The sequence below is a fragment of the Haliotis asinina genome, chromosome 9 (assembly GCF_037392515.1).
Source record: "Haliotis asinina isolate JCU_RB_2024 chromosome 9, JCU_Hal_asi_v2, whole genome shotgun sequence".
In the NCBI taxonomy this organism is placed as follows: Eukaryota; Metazoa; Mollusca; class Gastropoda; order Lepetellida; family Haliotidae; genus Haliotis; species Haliotis asinina.
Genome location: NC_090288.1, coordinates 26,324,562 through 26,343,538, shown reverse-complemented (window position 1 = coordinate 26,343,538; position 18,977 = coordinate 26,324,562). Strand labels below are relative to the sequence as shown.

The 18,977-nt window shown below is 40.2% G+C and overlaps 1 protein-coding gene across 1 annotated transcript in view; it reads right to left on the bottom strand.

Moving 5' to 3' along the window:
- Positions 1 to 4,698: 4,698 nt before the first annotated feature.
- LOC137296273 (glycine receptor subunit alpha-2-like) overlaps positions 4,699 to 18,977 on the bottom strand; it is a 31,692-nt gene continuing 17,413 nt past the window's right edge. The window contains exons 2-8 of the mRNA XM_067828026.1: positions 15,250 to 15,350; positions 14,544 to 14,611; positions 12,619 to 12,839; positions 11,464 to 11,546; positions 9,482 to 9,619; positions 8,566 to 8,921; positions 4,699 to 6,989 (exon numbers count right to left, since the gene is read on the bottom strand). Coding sequence (XP_067684127.1) covers positions 6,723 to 6,989; positions 8,566 to 8,921; positions 9,482 to 9,619; positions 11,464 to 11,546; positions 12,619 to 12,839; positions 14,544 to 14,611; positions 15,250 to 15,350 — 1,234 coding nt within the window. The 3' untranslated portion in view covers positions 4,699 to 6,722. The remainder of the gene's footprint in view (positions 6,990 to 8,565; positions 8,922 to 9,481; positions 9,620 to 11,463; positions 11,547 to 12,618; positions 12,840 to 14,543; positions 14,612 to 15,249; positions 15,351 to 18,977) is intronic.

Sequence of the window (18,977 nt, the reverse complement as noted above, 5' to 3'; positions counted from 1 at the left end):
AGGTTATGATCATGCGGTTGTATGGGAGGTGGGTGGGTTGGCTGCAAAGCAAAGTCCGCCGCTGTAGGTGCATGTCGATGATGTTAGGTCTTGACAGCGAGTTTCGATCTCATCTATAGTATAAGGTTTGACTTTGCTGTCAGTGTTACTCGCGGTACTAATTGATACCAATAACACTGTCTATTAAATGTCTAGGTACCGACTCTCATATATAAATACACTAAACACGTGTGATTCTATTGGGTATAAGGAGAGATTACGATATACAAGTACCTGAAATATGCCACGATTAACAGCTGTAGAGAGAAAAAATGAGCCTTTCGGATGGTGCAAACGTTGTCGGCACACAATGCTGTTGCCAACGCCCTCAGATGGCATCGTGTCACGGTTATAAGACTTATTCAGAGCTACTGGGAGACTACGATCACCGTAGACAGACCAAGAAGTGAACGTCCACGCTTCACAACGGTAGCTACAATAAGGAAACAGTCATTAAGGAAACAGGGCGTTTAGGCTTCACGTTGGAATGTATCTTAATCAGTAAACCGCAAAAGGAAATCGTGGTCTACCTATAGAATATAGCAACACAAACTTTCCAAATTATATCAAATATTTTATGACGTAATTTGTAACAAAAAAACCCCAATGCAGCATGACAGCAGACTTATCGAGTGTGCCAACCATTTTCCCATTTTCAACCTGCCTGTGGTCACTCTTTGACCCGAGGTCACATATTAGAGCCCACGTTGTAATGAAACCTTTACACGTCAGTCCCTAACCATGACGTGACTAGAGCAGTACCGGCATGGGCATACAATAATCGCCAGTCAGTCTAAGCAAATTAAAATGGAAACATCATAATTCGTGAAATATATGCACGCTTCAGTCAGCGTGCCAAAGCTCCACTACTCCACTTATGGGAGCTACCTTTGATTATTTTACAAACGCTTCTCTTGGTAGTCATTTCCACCCTGTCATGAGCCAGACACATTGGTTTAACTCTTACCAAAATTGCTGATACAATGTAAAGTTATGATAACTCACTGACATGTTTTTAAGCCGGACCTAGTTTTGACGACCTAGTTTTGTATACTTCCGACACAGCAACCCGGTCTTTGGCGATTTGATTAAAAAAAACAACAAGTGCATCCCCTCGAAAGGCCTGTGCACATACCTCCCACACACATCGGGAGTGTGGACAGAAGCTTCTGATACTCGTGAGACTTTTAAAATACGATATATTCAATGACGACTGCGAAATTGTCCTGTTTACGATCATGTCGCCGTGATTTGGTGATGCACCTTTATAGGTTATGCAGTAAGGGGGGTGGATAGTAAACCAGGACGTTTTCTGATCCGCGGTGGGCGCCTGTGGGTGAAATAATTCACCTTGTGAAATAGCAAGAATTAGCTCTGAAACGTCGTATAAAGTGTCATTCATAGTTTCATAATTTAGAACGTAAGTTTAAAAGAATAGTCAGTGTTGACTATCTTCAGAAGCTAGTTTTGACAATCATAAGAATGAATCAATGAAAGTGACACCAGGTGTTCATCACGTGGGTCAGCATGTCCTGCTCTACCGGTAGCAACCGCCATTCACAAAGCTTGTCTAAATATGGACGTACGAGTATGTTTCGCCTGATGTATTCCTGCTCAAGCAACCAGAAATCCAACTAGACAATCAAGTGCTCTTTTCTATTTCATTTAAGTAATTGTGAATTGCGATGCTTATAAGTAAAGAAAAACATTTAAGATAAAGATTTATTTTCAACACATTAGTGTTTTTAAACCCTAAGCAAAGAAAATCTTCAAACATACACGGGGTCAAAATCTTGGTAAATCTGGCATTCGAACCAAAAGCTTGCACATTTCTGGTGCTGAAGTGTTTCACAAGGAGCGGGGCATCGATCTCAAGATCACGTAAGGCAAAGTAATCAATACGACCACTACTATTTACATGATTGTTCATATATTTACAAACAATAATGGGAGCAAGGACAAGTGATTTCTTTATCCTGTTCAGAGGTGTGTAAATTATTCCAGGCGGATAGTGTTGTTTACATCACCATCACATTCATCGACCCCAGTGTCACGTTAGTGGGAAGAGAGCTAGCCGTGTCCGAGAATGACCGGCTGTGATCAGAGGCAATCGATGACAGGTGGTCAAGCAGCAGTCATCAACTGATGTATCACATATGATCATACTAATAAACATAATAATATAACAATGATAAACATAAAAATATCATCAGAATGTGCTATATCATATATACTTATCAAATAAAATGAAATATGCTAATCACTCCTACTTTATGACTCAAGTTCGTTTCATGTGAAAACCACCGAGACACTGAAGGTTTGAATTAACTCTGGAAAATATTTTCACTCTTTTAATCATGAACATTGTGAAAATATGAACAAAGAGAAGTGACTCTTGGCAGTGCAGCGACCAGTTTAACCTTCCATTTGTGTGTATGATGAGTTGTGCTATTGATCGAGGCCCAGACTGATAGAAACCTTATCTCCATGTACAGTAGCAAGTATACCTTGTACACCGCATGTTAACCTTTTCTCGCGCTGCTCTTGTTTCATGACCCGATTGTAAGGGTAAAACTACTTAATATTAGATGAATTTAGTAACATGTAGAGCGTCCGTATTGACAGTGTCACACATCATCATCGACCTCTGAATATAGTTTGGAGACTTTGGAATGAATAATATTGGTCCCGTTAAGATCTCATTAGTCGGTCATCCGGGTAATTTATGACGTTCACTTCGCCATTGCTCCTGCAAACTCGTCGTCAAGGATGGTAGAGTGAGTGAGTGAGTGAAATGGTTTTACATTGTTTCTAACAGTTTTAAAGCAATATCACGCCGAAGGACACCAGGAACGGGCTTTACACAATGTAATCATGTGGAGATCGAACTTGGATCACCCCAACTCAGAAAGATGATTGCATAATTGGGGGCACCAGCATGAGATACGCAAGGACAGGGTAACAGATTGAACCACCTTCACAATCAGAAATAATTTACCAACGGGTAATGCAATGTATTGAATAAATAGCACCGGATATGCTATTGAAATAAGCGGGACAAATAATCAAATCCAGGAAAACCCCAGACTTACACATGCCCGATGTATATACGTGCACTTTCCTCTCGAGTAAATTTGTCATGGATTCTATAGCGGCGGTGCAAAACCATACTCACTCACTCACTTCAGCTTTTTCTGAAAGCATGGATTGCATACTTTTCGGAAAGTATATTGATTATAATTACATATGCCTGACAACTAATCATCTGTGTATTTGTGGTGATACCCTATCTCCAGCACCACGCTAGGACGCCACTTGGCTGATTGCACTTGTTAAGAGTGAAACTCGTTCTCGTATCAATTATCGGCCTTCTCTGTCACTAGTATTGTTACAATATCAATGAAATTGCAAAACAGATTTTTTTCTAAATATGTGCAGGTACAATGTCAGTGCAGTTGTAATATCACGCTCAATTATAGCATAGAGCATAGAATGGGGGTACTTTGATGTTGGAACCAATTATCTAAATGCTAATAAAAACAACAATTAGGAAATTAATTACGAGAGATGAGAACAGTATTGGCGAATGTCGATAATGACACTGTAATCATGTAATTATGTGTCAACGATTTCCTGTTTTTACCTTGAAAACAGAGTAAGACTAGACATGAATGAGTGAGCGGGTGAGTGAGTTACTAAAGGTTGCCTCAATGATTATCAGCAATACTGCAGCTATTCGCGGCTCAGGTGACAAATGACGTTTTCTGTAGCTTGGCAGAATGTGACAGCATTCACGTCGCCGGGATGTGTCAGATTAGATATTAATGTACTGAGGCGATCGGAGGTTAATGTCAACACATTAATGTTTTGAGTGAGTGAGTATGGTTTTACGCCACTTTTGGCAATATTTCAGCGATATCACGGCGGGGGGCACTAGAAACACACGCTGTACCCATTTGGGGAATGGACCACGGGTCTTTGGCGTGACGACCACTAAGAATCTCGTACGGCCTTAACGTGCTGAGGGTGTGTACGATTAGACATTCGCATGGTGAGGCGATCTGAGGTTAGACATTCACGGGTTCAGACTGTAAGATTAGACATTCACGAAGTAAGGTGATCTGAGGTTAAACCTTCGTTTTCGAGACTGTGTAAGATAAGACACTATATGTGTACATGTACTGTACCATTTGTAAACATAGACAGTTACCGTAACTAAGTGAGATGAAACATTCACATATGCTGAGTAAAAATAGATATTGACTCGTGTTATGTAATATACGGTAATACTATATATGTTGTGACTGTAATCATGCAATTAAAGACTGACTATACGTAACTAAAGATTGAAGAGCCTTGAACAGATTAAACAGATTTTAGTTCAAACAAATGAGTAAATTAGCTAGTTATTGTGATAGGCTGTCCTATCACCCTATGTGAAGGTGTGGTCAGACCGTCAAAGTGAAACGTTCATGGCCTTTCAAAGTTGTTACCCATTCTGGTACATTAATACTGTATATTCTAAACGAGGGGTTGACATCGATGGGTATGATGTTGATCACCCGAGTGTCTGGTCCACACCCAATTATGTACAGACCAAAGTCATTTATATAGCTGGGATATTGCTGAGTGTCAACAAGAAACCAAGCTAACAAACTATGGATTGACATTTTTTATGAGACGTATAGATGCAATGGATCGCCTGATTCGTATATATCGAAGCTCCCGATTTCGTCTTCAGTATATTGTGTGTATATTGCAAAATTATTTCATTCAAAACATTTTATTTACCAAACTATTGTGAATGAATCACTGAGTACTAAGCCATGGACTGTAGTCCGTTTGGCTCAAAAGTGGACCGATGAATTGCAATCTAGTCCTGAAATAATACTAAAAGTAAAATACTCATTGAAACGCTGATCCTAATCAAAACATCATATCGACTCCTCGAGAAACATGTTCACAAGTGCCGACAAAGTTATTTATTCATTAACCTGCTATGCCCTCTCCATTCTCTCTCGCACACCTGGCTGTCCCTTTAAATGAATTCCTCCCTCGTAACAAATCGTCAACTGTGTCAATATTTTAATGACAGATTTTCATTTCTAGAACCAAAATTCAGCAAGAACTCACAGAGTCGGTATGATGTTTTGATTATGATCAGCGTTTCACTGAGTATTTTATGTTTATTAGTTTTCGAGTTAGATTGCAATTAATCAGCCCGCTTGTGAGCCACACGGACTATGAGAATGGACAAGTGACACGTGGCAGTTCGTGGAATTAAAGTCGTAATGTTATAAAAAGGCACAGTTGGCTCCACGAGGAATGCTGTACACTTACACATTACAGCACAGGAATGTAATTTCATTTAAAATACAAACTGTTTCAAACTTCTTTTGATTGTCATGCCATCTAAAGTGTGTAAATAAATTCATGATGTGGTCCTCAAACTGTTAGCTTTCATTTTCTCATAAAGCTGAACTATTCCTCGATGTATAATAAGTTCAAACTTTACAAGAAACGAGCATGCAAAGCACATGTCAAATCATTACACCTCGAACCCTCGATAACCAGGACTGTACTATCCCCTGTTAAATAATACGTATTGACAAATGTCCAGATAATGAAACATGGATTGCTGGCAATGTCCTTGTCGTGCAGGTCTCCAGTCACCTGTAAACCAGGTTTTCGGTCTACAAACGTTCAGATGCCACTGTAATGCCAATCTTTCTTTCTCACACAGAAGACCAAGGATCATTACCTATAGGTATAGGTAAGGATATATCGACGATGAATGTACGTTGTTACTTCATATCTTCATGCTGGTTGCACCAAGTGCCACACAGAGGACATCGTCTTCACGTCTCGCTGGACCCAGCCAAATTGTGGGTACTGTAACCCCCAGTTTTGCTTAGATCATTCTTACTAGGTACACTTCCATCAGCCCACGAAATCCCTTTTCTAATGACATGGTCAGTGAGCATATGCCGGTAAATGATCACTGGTTCAGCGGGTGTCTTCTGGGTGTGGTTGTAGCAGTGTAAAATCTCATTATTAGGTAATTTTTACACTTCGTACACTGTTCATATACATTAACCCAGCACGTGTCTTGTATTTGTCATTTAAGAACATTAAACGTTTTTACACAATTTGAGAATGTGACATTTCAAGCTTGCGTTCCAGAAACCTTCAGGTAATGTTCTATCAGGAAAGTAGACATGAAGGCTGGAACTACCCTTTGGGGCCTCGAGGAAAGATGCTTACACATACAGATAGGGAATTATTGCACATTTCGAACAGAAACGAAAATACAATGAAATATTCATGTGAAGATATTAGAGCATAGCGGTATGAAAATATTCTCTGTTGCTGTCTGTCAGTAGAAAGTGTAACGTAGAAATGAACATACATTATTCACAGATTTCCCTGTTTTGCTATGTCGGTACAGATCATCACAACTGTTGTGCTCATAGCTGATGATGTTTTCGAAACAGTCATTATCGTTGTTTTATCAGACATATACAAAAATACCAGCATGTCCGATAGCGGAATCAATTATTTCTTGGAAATGGTGGTTACATTGATTAATTCAGATTAGTACTGGAACCTTTTCTCCAGATACTGGCTCATACAGCTCTGAAGCAACACACAGTCACAGTAGTAGAAAGGCCTTTCAGTCAGATTTATGAGCGTGATGACATGATGATGTATGATGTCCAATAGCCGATATTGAATATGATGAATGATACTGGAAAAAGGAATCTGGAAATCTTCTCTAATTTCCTGCCGTAATCATGTCGACACATGAATGGTAACCTAATCCTGTCTTCAGACGTGGGGGATTCATCGGAGGATTCCTTGTCGGCATCCGTCTTGATGACACTGACGCCATTTTCCCTAACATCCGGGGATCTTGTTCTGTTAGATATTGTACTCACTTTCTGCTCACTCTGAAACAAACATTCGAAGACTTTCACCTCAATATGTGTGTGCTTGGAATTTTCGCTACAACATCTAAAAGATTATTTTAAATCAGCTCTCTTTTCAGAATATTCAGCATCCATAATTAATTGGTTGTATAGTTTTTTTTTAAACAATGTGCTGAAATCAAACTGATTTCCCATTAGATAACATTGTGTCTCGTTATCGGGGTACTGAGATTTATCAATGGCACAAATAATCAATACAATTTTAATCACAACTTTCTAATCCGTTGTTATTGACACGCGATTCACATTTGATCAATTCTGCCGTCGCCGTTGTAATACAAAAACGTCCCATGAATGGCTAAATCGAAGTCTTGTGTAATCAAGGTGAGGAGAAAATTATTTTTTCTCAGTAGATGTAAACCAAAGCCCACTTCATAGGAACTGATGCTGTGCAGACATATCTCTCCCATCTGTCTGTCAGCTTTAACCTATGATAGATGTAGTTGATTTCTTGCTGTGGGTATAAACAAACTGTCCAAATCTCTGTAGTGATCATCAATCAATATTTTCTTAGAGTGGCATATTTAGACGTTGGTGAATCAGATAAGCAGAGGCCTTATGGATAACCAACTTCTTTATTCAGGTGATTCGACGTATCGATACAGTTTCTTGCATTGTTGTCTTGCCATGATTGTCGTCGATACAAGGATGTGTATCGAGACGTCGCATCACCATCTTGTAAGTGTGGTATTATATCCACACTTACAAGAAGAGCCAAGAACGTATGTTCTATAAGACTGCATGAGGAAATCAACCTTTTGTCAACCTTAATGATTACCCCTATCAATCACAATGGTTTTAATGTCTGTGAAATCGTCTTTGGCAAGTTCGTGACTGCATTTTGAACATAAAAGCTGTACTGTCAATACATGTGTGTCATCTCCCACAGTTAAATGTGTATTGTCATAGTCATGGATCATAACCTTTTAATAATGTCAACAAATCGCGAAAAGGTAATCCGTAACCGGTAGATTTATTTCGGACGTGTGTATGATAACATATGCCCATTATATAGATTACTTATATGGATTTGGGTAAGTTCGCTATCAGACATAACTTAAAATAGACATTACATTGTCCGTAAACACGTTATCAGCCCAATATTGAGGTACGCAATCAGCGGCGAAGATTTAATCACATATCAGACAGTACAAGCAGTGCAGTATTATGCTTGAGCAGCGCATGATTGCCCTTGTCAAACTCACTAGACATTATTCATATTTGAAGATGAACTCTGTTCATCATCACTGGCTTGATAGCTTGATAGGATCTACAGCGAAACGTCGCATCTATTGCAATAAAGACGTTGTGGGTATATAAGAGGAATTCCTCTTCAACATACCAGCTTCTAAATGCCACTTAAGCAGGTTATTTATATTATGATAATTATTATTATTATTACTAAGACATGTGTATTAGGGTTTACGACTATTTCCTTTAAGGTCTGGTTCCCGATTAACGTTTCATTTCAACTTAGGAATTAACACGTACCAACAATATTTAGAAAGAGATTGTACGATGGAAAACGTTTACGTACTGATTTGAAGTTGTTCATGAGTATCATGGCTTTCTTGTATCTCCGAGTGAGGACGGCCGCCACTGCGTACTCCATGTACGACGCGAACACGAATATGAGGCACGTGGACATCCATACGTCTATGGACTTGACGTAAGGAACTTTCGGGAGCTGTGAGAGGGCCCCGGAACTCTGTGTAGTGATCGTAAGCACAGTGAGCAGGCCGACAGAGATGCGAGCCGGAACTGCTTCATGGTCGATCCAAAACGAGGCCCACGATAACATGACGATAAGCATCGTAGGTATATATGTTTGTATCATATAAAAGCCGATTTCTCTCCTCAACGTAAGTTCTGCGTAGATGCAAGGAAACGCACCTGAAATATTATGCATTTGAAATGAGACAATGAGCTATGTAGTATGGTTTTACATCGACTTAATATCAGGGAAGGCTGATTATAAATAGCTAATATTTTTCCTTATACTACTACTACTACTACTACTACTACTACTACTACTACTACTACTACTGCTGCTGCTGCTGCTGCTGCTGCTGCATCAGGCTCGTTGATTTACAGACCGCTTCCATATAGCTGGAATATTAAATGCCGTGTTAAACAAACGAAACATAAACTAATACCACTACTATGACCACTACCACCACAAAGTGTTTCGCACGCACATGGACGTGTCCTGTCCTACGTATTGTACTCGTCACAAACAGACGTAGAGACATGTAGGTTTCACGTGAAGAAGCATAATGGTAAAAGTCGTAATGAGGAAATACAGTGGGCACAATATTGTCACTGAAGCTTCAGATTTGGATCCTTGATGTTCCTGTGACACTGTTTTAAAACTTTATTACGGTATTGAATATTGCAGGGGAGTGATATCGCCTACGTGTTAGACGGTTGTAACTAAAGCACACTCATAATACCTGTAGCGTATCCGGTGCTGCAGGAAGTGGTATTGACCCCGACAACTTGGAAGTCTGGGAGATAAGCTTCCGGAAGTACATCAACCGTCGCACGTGACGTGGACCACTCGAGCTGTAAATCCTCCAGTGTGTGACCGTCTGAGAAAAGTGAAAAAAAACAAACTCGAAATATATATCCGCGTCGCTTACGTTATTTTTTTGCATTCACTATTACAAAAAAATACACTTGTGCCTGATAATACGAAAAAAAACCACATACCCCTTGATTATATTGTCTTTATGAGACACGCCTTTGTTGTGACATGCTTTTGATGTATTTTGTTCGTCTACTTCAACGGACATCAGCGACTAAGTGCAGCCATAGAATACGAAGGTCAGTCATGGAAGAGGCAGCTGAATATCGATTCACTGTTAAGACTGCATGCGACGAGTTTATCTTTAACCGACGTTCTAATGGCTTACCAATATTGTCTTAACTCTCGCGGATTTATAAAAAATATTGCGGGGATCAATTCTGCCTAGTTTGTGTGAAAACTGTTTGTTGAAATGTTATGCACATTTTGTAAAATACGCCAACTATCATGAGACTATAAAATAAATGACATTTTCCTCGCGATATTTGAAAATGTCTACTTCTAATAAATAGAAATGGAATTACAAAGTTTACCTCGTTTGGATTCCACGTTATAACAGGTTCATAGCAACCAGATAGTATTACGATGACGTAATCCTTGAACCTTTCCTGCGTGCGGCGTCAATTAAATGAGTGATTGCGCTAAAAGTCATAGTCACATTGCAATATTTCAGCCATATTGTGACTTACAAGGTTATACATTCACATCAAAACGCAATTAAATTTTGAAATCTGTCGACAAAGGACAGTGAAATAACTAGAATATCACAGTTATAGAATTAAAAATAGCACCTAACTTCTAGAATTAGACAAAAGAAATACTGACGATACAATATAAAAACGGGCTACAGGTCACCAACACTCGATGGTAGATCACCATACTAGAGACCATGGGATCAGTACCTTTGCTACCTGCATGGACCCTAGCTGGATTTACACCATCCCATCAGACGCTGGTGATTGTGGGTATATTTAGCCATAACTTAAAATCACAAAAATGCTACATTTGAAAATATTCGGTAAGCTTCATATACCTTGAATGTTTTGAGACGTTTGTACCCCCAAGTAAATTAAACGAATCAACAAGTATATAACCATAATCATCTAGTGCAAATCTGAAGAGAACGTCAGTTCATTATTGAATGTCCTAGTGTACAAGTCATTTCAACAAACATGGTACTATGTTTTAATTAAAATACCCCAAACACAACGCTCTTTCCGGGTTATGCGCCACGGTAACCAAACGTTTTTTATAACATCATTTTAGATTTCTCCATGAGACACGGGGGTCTCTAATGGGGTTTAACAGTTGAGCGGATGGGTGTAAGCGTCAAGACATTTTCATTCAATCAGTGGCGAGCATGCACAAGCCCAGGTAATGCTATAGCTCCACACCGCCAGAACACGGAGATACGATGTCGCACTTGACTGAACTCTGACACACGATACCAACTCCGATCCGAGTTGTTTGTTTTGCTTCTTCTGCAATTCACCAAACAAGTACAATCATGTAACGTCTTCAGGTGTGACCTGACTAGGGTACTGACCGACCGATCTCTCACCCTCTGGTTTGTGGTGAACATTTATCAGCGGGACGGAACTCATCTTCGCCAGTTCTCATTGACGGTGTTGATAGTGGCATGACTTTAAACCTAGAATGTGGGTTAGCTCCCATATATGAGTACTTTTAGTTAATGGTTCGAACATAGTCTATCTATCTATCTATCTATCTATCTATCTATATATCTATCTATCTATCTATCTATCTATCTATCTATCTATCTATCTATCTATCTATCTATCTATCTATCTTGGAGGCTTGGAAACCTAGATGTAGTGAACGACTTACAACTCTCAATCTGTATTTTACACTTCTGGACGTCAAGGGGGAAGTTCTCCAGAGCCATTAAACATCGAAGTCGGAGGGTGAGCCTGCAAGTACATCCACATAAACATGACCAGGTACCATTTCCTGTACACAACACTCGCTGACGGCTGTAGGGGGAGCTAAACATGACATTTTGTCTAAAACGCTAGCAGCCTGTTTGCATACCTGTGATGCCATTGTATCTTAAGTACTTACTGCCACATGCATGTATATGCCAATAAATACACAACTCTTCGGTACCATTATTATTTGTTTTTGTGGAACATTGTAACACCCTCAAACACGACCGCGGCGTTTGGAAACACACGCGTTAATGCATTAATGATCCAACTCAACGAAATACGTTAAACCATTGATACTCTATAACACTCTATATAAGCTCCCTGGTTAAACGATAGAAAGGTGGAGCACATTTCATCGGTTTTATAAGTGTGAGCAGAGAAATTTGTTTATTCCTACACTAAATAACTGTGTCTTAAGGGGCGAGGTATGTATGTAAGAGATGATGACTTGCTTGAATGTCGCATATAGTTGGAATATTGACGACCCATTTTCACACGTTTTCACGGGTCATATGATCAACTTTCAAACTTTCAAGATAAAGGAGGGGCGGGAGATGCGCACCCCAGCGCCCCCTCCGGATTCGCCTATGCATTAGATACGGGACAGTATAGAAGAGGCATCCCACGCTCGGTTAAAATGTACCTTCGTAAGCCGAACCCCCTTATATGTAACGTTGACAGAGAGCGGACACTTTATAAACAGAAACAATAAAGTCTTTGCGTAATAAAACAGACAACTGATTATATTCTTTTACGTTCACCCAATTTATTGACTGTAGACATTCGCAGATTCGCAGGACGGGAGTGTGACATATTCTGTCCACTTGTTACAGCAGATCATCCAACTGTTTTATACAGACTGACTGAATGACTGAGTTTGGTTTCACGCCGCTTTTAGCAATATTCCAGCACCAGAAATGGGCTTAACACAGTGTACCCATGCGGGGAAGGGAAATCGGGTCTTCGGCGTGAGAGGCAAAGATTTAACCACTAGACAACCGCACAGCCTCGAAATACGGATTAGTTGATAAATCTAAGTTCTGTGATCATGTACCTGTGGCTGTAGAGTATGCTGCCATCGGGAGACAGGCGTATGAGGACGTTGGGCGTGGTTAGGTCGTGACTGCGTTCTTCCTTGGCTTGAGGAAAGAAGAGGTCTGGCACCCATAGCTGAGGAAGACGTTTGTGACTCACAACGATGCTGGTGTTGAAACTGTCAAAGGAGAGACGCGGGTCTCTCCACTCTTGACGCAGAAATAACGTTGTGTAGAAATCCTGGAAAAAGAACAAAGAAAGCTTGGATTGGCTTGCATTTTTTAATGTTGAAGCAAAAGAACATAATGTATCGAGAAAGGTTGGGTGTTGGATGGGGGTGGTATAGGGACTGAGGACGGGGAAGTCAGCATACTCCATCATGTAGTCAGGTTAGCAAGGCTGATTTATGTCATCGTATTCCAGTTGTGTAGCTGAATGCTCAGTCACTCTCCATTATGTACAGGCCGATATGATAAAGCTGGAAACATGTGCGCCGTTAGACTACAAACAAACATATGAACGAAACACAAACATTACTGTCATATAAGCGCAATATCTCTGAGTCACAGAGCACATTTATGTAGGTAATGTGACTCAGAGATGAATGAAAACAAGATAAGACATGCATGGTTAGGAATAAATGTTTGCTTTTCACAATTTCATACCATTAGTATAACTCATATTCATATATATATAAAAAATATCTTCAAAAAGAACCTGACATGGGAAAAATGAAGTTTAAAAAATTATTTAACACAAACCCATCTATGTTGGCCGACGACTAAACGTTTGAAAACAAGAAACACTGAACAAAACTGTTAAACTCACGTCTGAAATGAATCGATAATTAAAACGCACCCTTACATGAAATGCACGCACATGATGAAATTGTGTATCACCTTGAACTGAAGTCCATGACTGTAGGCTTTAAAAAGTCACATCAATGGTTCCCCATATGCATCGCTTTAAGCCCCTATAGACGACAAGAGAATAAAAATACCGACGGGAGCTCAACGTCAAAACGCCATCGGCCGTTTATAAGGACGGTCACCTCAGCATGATATGGCAAGGCACTTCAGCGTATCCACATAGACCATTTTAAACATAGACACAACAATACTGTCGGGTCGACCCAGAGTTATCACCGCCGCCAAGGATCGATACGTCCGGTTGAAACATCTTCGTTCAAACACCACGGCCACATCACCGTTTTGCACCGTTTTTATACGCACTCAGAAAGTAAACTCCAAAACAACATATCAAGTTTATCTTTCTTTGAAGAGTATATATTCATAATGACCCACCGCAATCATGTACGACAATAATTTCTGACAAATCCGTTGTCATGTACCTACAAATAACCCCACATGGGTACAATGTGTGAAGCCCATTTTCTGGTGTCCCCAGCCGTGATATTGCTGGAATATTGCTAAAAGCAGCGTAAAACTAAACTCACTCACTCACTCACCTACAAATAAATGCTGGTGAGTGCGACATTTCGCAACACAGAAACTCTACCAACTAGGCAGTAGGAAAGGTATTGTATTGAATGAATACAACAATGAAAAGTTCCGTTTGAATAAGCATAAATAACTCGATAGTCTCCGTGGTTTAGTTTACAGTTGTGAAGAAATACGTCCTTTGATTATTGCAAACTAAAGCTTCGGGAGATTTAAAGGTAATATAAGATCGAGTAAGGAATTTACTTCCTTTGGTTACAATGAACATATCCAGTATAGTAGTACGTCTTCTTCCACCTGACTATGGTAATTATATAGTCTAGCGCTGCGTACAATGGCGATATATGTCTTCTCTAATGGTCTGTCAGTATTGTGCAGCTGTGCGACAAAGCTGATTTAGAGCCATTAAACACCTGGTGTTCAATGAGTCAAAGTTGTTGAGCCAGATCATTTCTCATTCATGGCAGTAATCATTCATGCCTACCATATCAGAGTCATTCAGCGGCCCCAGTGACGTCATCAGCACGTCGATGTTGACCTTTGTCGCAGACCCTGAAAGTAAATGATCAGTGGCTGAACACGACGACATACAGACACACCGTTACATTTCAGAGACAACAGTGAATGTAGAATAATGTGGATCCGTTGTAGATTTACTGTGTCTTCTCCAATTGATGCTCATGTTGTTAATCACGGGATTGTCTGGTCCAGACTCGATCATTTACAAACCGCCGCCATGTCGGTTGAATAATATGTAAACCTTAGCTCACCCACCCCCTCAACTATCTCAGAGATGTGGTGGTGCATGGTCCTGTGCATAGAGTTCGGGGTACAAATCATTTAAAGAACTTTGAGAGCGGAGAGTCATTGGATAGGTGACTCCTACGAGCTTGACTTCTGGGCGTTTCTAGGGCTTCAGTCATGCAGCAGAAATGTGCACGTTCAAAATAATCTTATTCGAGATAAATAGTCAAAACTATCAATATAATTTGACACACTTGTCATCATGTCACACCGAGTGCATACTGACGAAACCTTAAGGACATGCAGCTGCGTACACGTTCCCCTGTAATGTATGGTAATGTACAACGTTCATTCGGTGACTCGGAGTCAGCACGACTCATAGCAGTTTAATGACAACCGACCGGGAGTTGAAATTAGTCAGTTAAGGGCTGGAGCTGTGCACTGACCTGGGGTCACTTGTGGTCTGATGGTCGGGTCATACACAGAAGCATCCAGTAAGCGAGTTAGCAGATACCGGACCGAGGTGTCGTTGGTTGAATAGGTTACTCTGAAACATAGAATGTGTTGATTGTTTACCAGTGTTTGGGTCCCTACTGAACATCACGCACTGACTCACTCTAATTAGTGGAATCTTCTCTTCCTTTCCAGCATCTGAACACGAGGGCATCATATCAGATCGTATTGAATGGATCAATAAGAAATCATGTGCAAAATGTAGTAGTAACCTAAGTGATGTTGATCACTAGATTGTGTGGTTCAAACGTATTTAGGGACCTCATATTGCAGGAATATTGGCGAACGCAGTGTTAAACAACAACCATCCAATCGACCTTACATACAGGAACTCTGAATTCATAATCCATCACCACTGAAATGGAATATTTTGATCATGACAAATTTATGATCTGTTGGTGTTATATTGTGTCGCGCACAGTCGACATGAACATCTCCCCGTTGATCTTTAAAGCTAGTTCCGATTTGAAAACGAGGCTTGGTGTGGGAAAGGGCACACCGCTCAAGGTCAGCAAAGCAGGCAAGCACTAAATTACGTAATAATTGACGTTCATAAATAATGTTAGTAACTTTAATGTCAGTCCGTGGTAACGTAATACATATCAATTTGAAAACATTGTACAATGAAGTGAAATACAGCTCGGAGTGAGAGTTTTAGAGACCTTTACCTGTTAAAGTCAACTAGCAGTGTCCTGATCTGAACAAGCAGCGACATACACGATGGCAATAATGTAAAACGTGATGCCCTACATCATATCACCTCACTATCAGACAAGGATCAACATATCGTGCAAACATCAACTTCGGCGTTGTATATGGGACATCCAGGTAGTATATCTGTTTACATTTACGCATCCGTCAACGCCGTAAGAATGACGTCATCAAAACATATAATTACGAGGGGGACATCGCCAGTGTCCCCGAATCCGACGTAGCCTGTTTTGCCTGTTGTTGTTATACTCCGCACTCAGCAATATTTCAGCTATATGACAGCGGTTTGTTAATAATCGCGTCTCGACCAGACAATCCAGTAATCAACACTATGAGTATCGATCTACATTTGGGATACAGTGTTATATGTCAACTACGTCATCGAGCCTGACCACCTGATATTGGTAGTCGCGGGAGTTGCTTAAGGCCAGTTCTAACCGATCTTCACGAGTGACTAATGGGATCAGGTGTAGTCAGGTTTGTGTAGATAGGTGCTCATGCTGTTAATCCCTGGATTGTCTGGTCCATACTCCATTATTTACAGACCGTCGCCATATAACTAGAATATTGCTGAGTGCGGCGTAAAGCTAAACTCACCTATCAAAATATAACGTGCCACTGCTATCGAACTACTGTCACACAAGATTGCGGCTGTATATCATAAATAATATATGACTTATGATAGATGTGATGATGTGACTATCATTACCATGGCCATATAATCATACATGTATGTCCACTCTTGTTGTACATTCATACCTGAGTGAGTGAGACAGTCTGTCTTGGTAACTTTTACGCCGCTATTACCAGTATTTCACTAATATCACGGCGGGGTGAGTGAGCGAGTTTATTCTTACGCCGCACTCAGCAATATTCTATCTATATGGCGACGGTCTGTAAATAATCGAGTCTGGACCAGACAATCCAGTGACCAACAACATGAGCATCGATCTGCGGAAATGGGAACCGAAGACATGTGTCAACCAGGTCAGAATCCCACGTCATCGGCATCACTAGTCGGCCCGTAGCTATGACTAGTCTTAACAGAATGCATTCATGTTGGTTTATTGAACTGATCTGCATCGTTGGCGTCTTTACTGCAGGTAAAATAGAACAGTAAAATGATACGGATGATTCAGACTTTATCCAATATTACAAGTCAAAATTAGATCTGCATCAATGACGTCCAAGACGTATATTGTAATCATTCCACCTGTAACAGCAATCAGAATATATTTTCCATATTAGCATTACCAAGCCTACAACATTTCTATCTTTGCTGAGTTAATAAATATTTCACAATTCACCATTATTCTTGCGTTCTTACTCTTTCTTTCCAAGTAAAATTGATATCAGATCTATGAATCAGTCGGTTTAAATACACACACTGTTTGTGACTATTCCCAATTTGAAACAAAGTATTTCCGAGAATTTCCAGATTCAGTGGCAAAGGTTGTTGTGACATGAAAATATTTCAACGGTAATTTTGTGATACGTCCGGTCATCATTCTGGCCCAAGTTCCATATACCACGCGTGTTAGAAAATGTCAGATATGGAGCTATGCGTATGCTTCTGTCTGGTGCCTCGCAACGTGACTTAGCTCGATATTCAGCGTCCATAGAACGCTATTGGTCACTTATGGTCAGCCAAACAACCCAGACCGTCCATGCACTGGCCGCCCACCAGCAGCTGGAATAACAGTGGCAGCAAGGTATGCCGGTGATTGTCATCAATGGGCACTTGAATGCTGTGAAGTACCAAAACGAGAAAATGCCATTTTGAAAATGGCACCTTTAGCGTGTTTGCAGCGAAACGGCCGTGGAGTGAGGATAAAATGTTTAAGAACTATTGATTAATATTTAAAGCTAACGTCAACCTTGTTTATTGGACGAACTTGTAGTCTGTCTCACAGTCCCTGAACCACATTACTTTGCCTACTGCCAAGACTTCTCTGTACAGCTAAGGCCTTAAATGAAGCAAGTCTAGATTTCCTCAGGTTCAGAATCTGAATCTCTGGTCTCCCTGTGGCTCCTCTTCAATTAAAATGGATTTGTTAGTTACTGTCAAAGTTATATATATTCAGAGACTAAGCCTTAGTCTAGACGAAATCGTAACAAGGCTATGAGTAATTCAAGCAATTCCAACTCATAAATGGTTCATACCGTACCATGCTTAACAATGACCACATGGGAAAGAACATTCTTTCAGAAACTCGTTGGAGAAACATCGTGCTAGTTTACGACTGGAAGTCTGTGAATGATGTTTTAAACACAGTTCCTATTGTAGTGTCTGCATTACCCGACCTGGCAATGATCCTGACAAACATTTCCCGTCATTTACACAGTGTTTGTATTTGTATTAACATGGGGAAACGCACGTTATGAAATATGTTGTGACAGTATTTTATTGAAATATGGAAATGTTAGACTAACTGACCACGTTTCACAATCTTCAATCCGCTAAGGGTCACACTGATTACGAACGTCGGAGACCAGTATCGGCCAGTATCGACCAGTATGTGTCGGCATGTATGCTGTAGAATGCACATGGTATGAACGCCTATTAGGGTGATGTGTAGATTTTATGGAGTGTCTCAGTTATCCTACCTACTGAGTTACGAGCAAACACTGTGGTGTTTAGTGACTGTTGAAGAATGTACGATATACGTGTTTGTCGGGTACCCTGACTATCACATTGCCTTCTGAGCACTATAATGTTTGGTGCTAAATGAACGACCACTGGATTGATATGTAATATATTGAACTATTGTATTATGTCGTGATTAATATGATTAATGTCAAACGAATTTACATGCAATGTTTATTTACTTTGATAGTTGACAGTTAACTATAAGTGTAACCCATACTATTATCGAATGATAATGTAAAAACCATCCTGTGACTGTGGTGCAATGAACCCCTTGTTTATTTTACTCATGTGTTGTGTTGT